This window comes from Rhinolophus sinicus, linkage group LG09, assembly GCF_036562045.2.
Source record: "Rhinolophus sinicus isolate RSC01 linkage group LG09, ASM3656204v1, whole genome shotgun sequence".
Lineage (NCBI taxonomy): Eukaryota > Metazoa > Chordata > Mammalia > Chiroptera > Rhinolophidae > Rhinolophus > Rhinolophus sinicus.
This window is the reverse complement of record NC_133758.1, coordinates 56,392,957-56,398,956: the sequence shown is the minus strand read 5'-3', so window position 1 is coordinate 56,398,956 and position 6,000 is coordinate 56,392,957. Positions and strand designations below refer to the sequence as shown.

The 6,000-nt window shown below is 50.9% G+C and overlaps 1 protein-coding gene across 6 annotated transcripts in view; it reads left to right on the top strand.

The window, feature by feature from the left end:
* The first annotated feature begins 589 nt into the window (after positions 1-589).
* The window catches only part of ZXDC (ZXD family zinc finger C), a 49,101-nt gene continuing 43,690 nt past the window's right edge, over positions 590-6,000 (top strand). For 3 of the 6 annotated variants that reach the window (XM_074340456.1, XM_074340454.1, XM_074340455.1), the window contains exons 1-4: positions 590-1,631; positions 4,062-4,214; positions 4,310-4,388; positions 5,295-5,425. In XM_074340456.1, the coding sequence (XP_074196557.1) occupies positions 680-1,631; positions 4,062-4,214; positions 4,310-4,388; positions 5,295-5,425 (1,315 nt within the window). In that variant the 5' untranslated portion in view covers positions 590-679. The remainder of the gene's footprint in view (positions 1,632-4,061; positions 4,215-4,309; positions 4,389-5,294; positions 5,426-6,000) is intronic. The other 3 variants (XR_012498825.1, XM_074340457.1, XR_012498826.1) reach the window with 2 other exon arrangements.

The following is a 6,000-nucleotide window of genomic DNA, read 5'->3' as shown; positions in this document are numbered from 1 at the left end:
GGGGTTAGGGGAGGGAGGCAGGGCAATGGCTGAATTGAGTCAACAATGAGTAACAGGGCTATGGTGTGAGATTGTGTGAAGTTTACTGGGAAGTGCAGTTGGAAGTGTATGCAGAAGTCCAGTCAAGGAGGCCCTGCGTGCCAGAAAAGGATGTGGGGACACTGCAGGAGGGGTCGGTGGCCAGAGGTCAGCAGTGGGATGGTTCGCAGTTTAGTCAGCTCTCTAAGGAAGTAGTCCAGCCCGGTTGTCATGAGCTAAATGTTCCAACCCTGGCTCTCCCAGTTCCTGGCTGTACGATCTAAGGCAAGGGACTCGAGCTCTCTGTGCCTCAGTTTCCTCACACTTGTGTGAACGGTGCCAACTGCAATCATTAAACCAGACGAAACACGATTGTTCTAAGTCAGGCTAGTCTCGTACCCTGGTAGGGAATCAGACCTCAGCTCTCCAGGACTGGGATTGGCACACATTCCCCGGCCTCACGGAGCGGCCCTGACGTCACGCGGCCCAGTTGCCCTCGCGCCCCGCCCCGCGGATCACGCGCACGCGCCGCTCCGGGTCGCGCACCGCGCCGAGCTTTGGCGTCGATCCGTCGGGGCGGCCGCACGGCGTCGCGCACGCCTGGGCGGGGCACAGCGCGCTTCTTCCGAGCGGCGGCTGCGACGCCGCAGCTGGGCCCAAGATGGACCTGCCCGCGCTGCTCGCAGCTCGGACCCCGCGCGGAGCCCAACATGGCGGCGGCGGCGGCCCCGGCGGACTCTGCCGAGGCCCGGGGCCGCCGCCGAATCCGAGTCCCGCGCGCCGCCGCCTGCTGCTGCTGCGGGGTCCCGAAGATGGCGGGTCGGGGTTGCGACGAGGGGAGGCCCGGGCGGCGGCGGCGGGCCCCGGGCCGAGCCCACCGCCCCTCGAGGACGGCGGTGACTCCTTCGTGGTTCTGCTGGAAGTACCGCGCAGCGCCGCTGTCGAGGCCCCCGAGCGGCGGGAAGCGGAGTCTGGCACCGGCGCGAGCCCCGCCGGTCGCCCGCAACAGGGCCCCAGCGGCTCGGCCGCAGCCCCGGGACCCAGCGCGGCCCTCGCGGGCACAGTCACCATCAGCAGTCAAGACTTGCTGGTTCGTTTCGACCACGGCGTCTTCACGCTGGCCGCCGCGCCGCCGCCGCCTGGCCCACCCGCGCCGCCGGGCGAGGAGGCCGCCAGCCCGGCCGAGGGCCGCCGCGGGCCCCCGGCCCCCGGCCCCAGCGCACCCGGCTACCGCTGTCCCGAACCGCAGTGTGCGCTCTCCTTCGCCAAGAAGCACCAGCTCAAAGTGCACCTGCTGACGCATGGCAGCAGCCAGGGCCGGCGGCCCTTCAAATGTCCCCTGGACGGCTGCGGCTGGGCCTTCACCACCTCCTACAAGCTTAAGCGGCACCTGCAGTCACACGACAAGCTGCGGCCTTTCGACTGCCCGGTGGGCGGCTGCGGCAAGAAGTTCACCACCGTGTACAACCTCAAGGCGCACATGAAGGGACACGAGCAGGAGAACTTGTTCAAGTGTGAGGTGTGCGCCGAGCGCTTCCCCACGCATGCCAAGCTCAGCTCCCACCAGCGCAGCCACTTCGAGCCCGAGCGGCCCTACAAGTGTGACTTTCCCGGTAACCGCGGGCCTGCGGGCGGGCTGCGGGGGGCTCCCGAGACCCCAGGTCCAAATTCAGTCGCTCAGAGTGGGTGCGGCGGCGCCCTGCCTCCGGCTGTTAGGTTGGGCAGATTTAAACTCAGTGGGCCAAGTATGAGGGGCGGGAGCGGAAGCGCCCCGGTGTTTGTGTTGTAGTTCTTCCCAGAGCATCTGAACCCTGCATTGCTGCGGGGATTTCGACAGTGAGGTAGCACAAATAATCAGACGTACTTCCCCATGGTGGAGGCAACAGATGTGTCTGAAGGTGCTTCCGGTTAACGAAAGAAATAACTGCACCTTCCCAGAGATTTGTTATCAGGTTTTCATTTTCCTCCGTCTCATCACTTAAAAATACTCATCAGATATTTACAGGGCAGACACTCGGTGCTAGAGGAAAACATGAATAGCCAGGTGCAAGACCTTAAAATGGTGTAGTACAGTTTTTGTGCCCATTATGCTTTCCTTTGGACTTCACAGTTTCCTGAAGTTCTAGAAAGCATCCTCATTTTACAGATGAAGTGTCTGAGGCCGAGCAATGTGGAAAAAAATCCAGTGGTGGCTCTTTCTCCAGTGATTCCCTTCCATGGTGGGGAGATAAGGCTTCAACACTGAACTCTTCACCAGAATGGGCAGGTTTAGGTGCCCTAAGAAAGACAATGTCTCTAGGGAGGAAGAGAAGATTTCTACATGGGAAGATGTTGGCTTGGGGGGAATAGGGTAGGAGGCAGTGCAGGTGGGTGAAACTGCAGAGCTGAGGCAGGGAATGTGGGTTGTGGTAAGGGTGGGGGAGGGCCAAGCAGAAGATGAAGGACCTTCCATGGCCTCTTCATGAAAACAAAAAGGCAAGCGTGCGCTTAGCATGAGCTCCTGTGTGTATTGACATGCTATATGCACTGAGGGCTCTCCTAATGTATACGTTATAAAATATACTCTAGTATAGGGAGTTTGAAAGAGTGAAATGAAAAATACTAACAGGTTCCAGTATTTTCTTCCCATGTGCTGTGAATTGTCTCGTGCATCCTTCTTTGTGGGGAACATAGCTTTACGCCACTAATTGGAAACCTTTTTCAGTCATGTACTCTGGGGATCTGACAGTGGCTTAAAAACTTCCCTAGTAAAATGCATAGAGAGGATGATTCTGAGAAGATCAGGAATCCAGCCTACTTTAGGGCATGAAGTCTTCCTGAGGATTTTGAGTAGGGTGATCAGTGTTCAAGATGGATAGAAGCAGGAGAGGAATCAGTGAAGCCCCATGAAATGTTCCAGATAAGAGTTTCCTGAGGACTGATCTAGGCAGTAGCAGTGGGAGTGGTAAGGTGGCTCCATGTAGCAAAGATGCAGAGACAGAATCAAAGGGCTGGATTGTAGATGTGGGGAGGGTAGTTTTCCAGTATGCTCAGATTTACCTAACTACACCAAAGCCTAAAACGGGGAAACGGGGGGGGGGGGGGGGGAGTGGGGGGAGGGGCAGATTTATGGCAAAGAGGATAATTTTAGGGCATTTAGGGAGATTAGCATTTCCCAGTTCAGTGTTGCTGGGAAGAACAGGGTTCCTTGGGCCAGTCAGTACTTTTATGTGGTGCTGTGCAGTGTGTATCTGCTGGGTGGTTTACAGTCACTATGGTAGCGTGTTAAATGCTCATGAGAAGAGCTGCAACAAAGACACCTGATAAGCATCTTGCAGCTTGATATTTTCCACCTTATTTGAACACTGAATGTTTTTGCCGAAGGAGAACCTACTGGTGTGGAAAGTACAGGAATTGCTCAGGTAGGCTCCTTCGGCTGGTGGCTCAACTGGGTGCTGAAGATGTTGGTGATATGAGTTAAGATGACCCTGGTAACTTCCTTTGACAGAGCAGGGAACCCTGAGGTAATGGGCAAAAGGAAAAAGAGAAGCCAGATGACAGAGATGGGGGCTGCCAGTTGCAGAGGATGTCAGGGAGGACATTTATAAGTATAGAGGTGGTGAAAAAGTCTCAAATATTACCATGTGGCCCTTTCAAGCTCAACTCTAACAAAAGTCTTGTTCCTTGGCATATAATTTCTTTCATTGTGTTTTCTTGGGTCTCACATGGGCAGCATTGACATTGAGTTCAAATGTGTGCAAGATCTGTGCTGCAGAGCTGGGAGCAGATGGCTGTGACTGGAGGACTTTTCCTTTGATCAGATCCTTCATCTCTAAGTCACATCAAAACAGGTGGCCCTTCTGTGCCTGTTGGCTGCCCTTAGCTACTCCTACTTTAGGTATTATAAAACCGGATGTCAGTGGTCGTAACTTTCCAGAGGTACTTCTGAATCATTTTCTTCCTTGTTTGCTTCAGTGTGAACAGTGTCCTGGGTGGTGACTTGTGTAGCTGTGTTCTGTGATTTTTGCCACACTAGTGAGCAGGTTTGTGTTTTCTTTGTTCAGGCTGCGAGAAGACCTTTATCACGGTGAGTGCTCTGTTTTCCCATAACCGTGCCCACTTCAGGGAACAGGAACTCTTTTCCTGCTCCTTTCCTGGCTGCAGCAAACAATATGACAAAGCCTGTCGCCTGAAAATTCACCTGAGAAGTCATACAGGTAACGAGCTAGAGAACGCAATGTCATTTGGTCCCAAGATTTTTCTTTGTATTAGCTTGCATTTGTAATTATATGGTATAACTTTCTTTTCTAAGGTGAAAGACCTTTTATTTGTGACTCTGACAGTTGTGGCTGGACCTTTACCAGCATGTCTAAACTCCTGAGGCACAAAAGGTAATCTTTACATTTTGGTTGAATTATCACTTTTGAAAATGGTTTGTCAGCAGCAGAAGCCTATGGATGAAATATCTGTAGATTTTTAAAGGAAAAGCCTAGTGTAGATAATTTGGAAAATTCAGAAAGCTGTAAGAAAACCACTGAGAATCTGATTCCCTAAAGTCAGTTTTTTTCTGTGTATACTTGTTTTTAAGCTTAATTGGCACCCTTTATATACAATTCGATATTTTTAGAAAATTAATATGTGGAATAAGCTTTCCTCATGTCGATACAGACTTTCCATGGTGATAATGACAACCTTGGAGCGTTCAGCGTGCATGCAGTTGATATTCAGCACTTTGCGTGTATATCTCGTTTAATCTTCATGACAGCTCTGACTCTGGTATTTTTATTCTCTCTGTGTTGCATTGGGACTTGAGGTTGAGTGGTTTGTCCATGCTTGCACAGCTGGGGTTTGAGGTATTTAATATAAAAATGTTACTCAGGAAAAGACAGTGTTTGTAAGTGGGCTTGAGAAGGTCCTTTTAGCATTGCAGTGGATTTTCTGTGCATACTCTCATTGCCTTCTGTGGGTTGGAAAGCTTGTTTATTATCGGGCTTCCTATACAGTGGATGTAGCTTTGTTAATACATTGGGCTCATACATTGGGACTGTTGCTAGATTGAAGCAGCAGTGATCATTCTGTGTCTGACTGTGGGCTCAGCTAGGTCATTAAAGTAGAATTCCTAATTAACAGGGTGGCTAAACTGCAAATCTGCTCATATCGGCTAGAGACACAATTAAGATTTTCTGAAATGTGCAGATCATTTTTTTTAAATGCAAAGAGTTTGTAGTATATATTGCAGAATTTTAAACAACGGGTTGTGTGAGTAATCACAGTGCCCTGTTTTTCTGTTCTGGCAGGAAACACGATGATGACCGGAGATTTACCTGCCCTGTTGAAGGCTGTGGGAAGTCATTCACAAGAGCAGAGCATCTGAAAGGCCACAGCATCACCCACCTTGGCACAAAGCCATTCGAATGTCCCGTGGAAGGTAGATTTTAACATTGCTTTGAGCTGTAAACTAGCACCACGTCCACATTGATGTTGTAATTTTTAGTTGTTTAAAGGTAAGTTTTAGTTGCTTAAAGACAAGGTGAGCGTAAGTTGTAGCGTTACATTTACTTGGCTGGCTTGTGTTAATTGCTCTGTCGGGAACTGTGTATTGGAAGGAAAAGATTTCAGTATCAGCCTGGGTTTGACTCTTGGCCCTGCAATGCACTCACTAGATCTATGGCTCTAGTTAGTTACCTGTTTAATTTGGTGGTTGTGAGGATTAGATGAAATAGCATGTGAAAAATGCTGGTTTTGGCATCTGGCACATACCATAGACGAACTAAATGGATGCTATGTGTGCTGCGATTGGACAGCAGCAAAGCTGGGCTAGCTTTCTAAAAGGGGTATTAAGGAAATTTTGTCTTTAAAACACCAAATGCGTAGTTCATTCATCAAAAGTCTGCTGTGTGGCTTGGCTGTGCTGGCCCTATGCTAGTGCTGCAGAGGCACTGGAGGTTGGCGGAGGCAGGTCAGGCTACAGATATGAATTCAAATCCTGGCTCTACCTCTCCC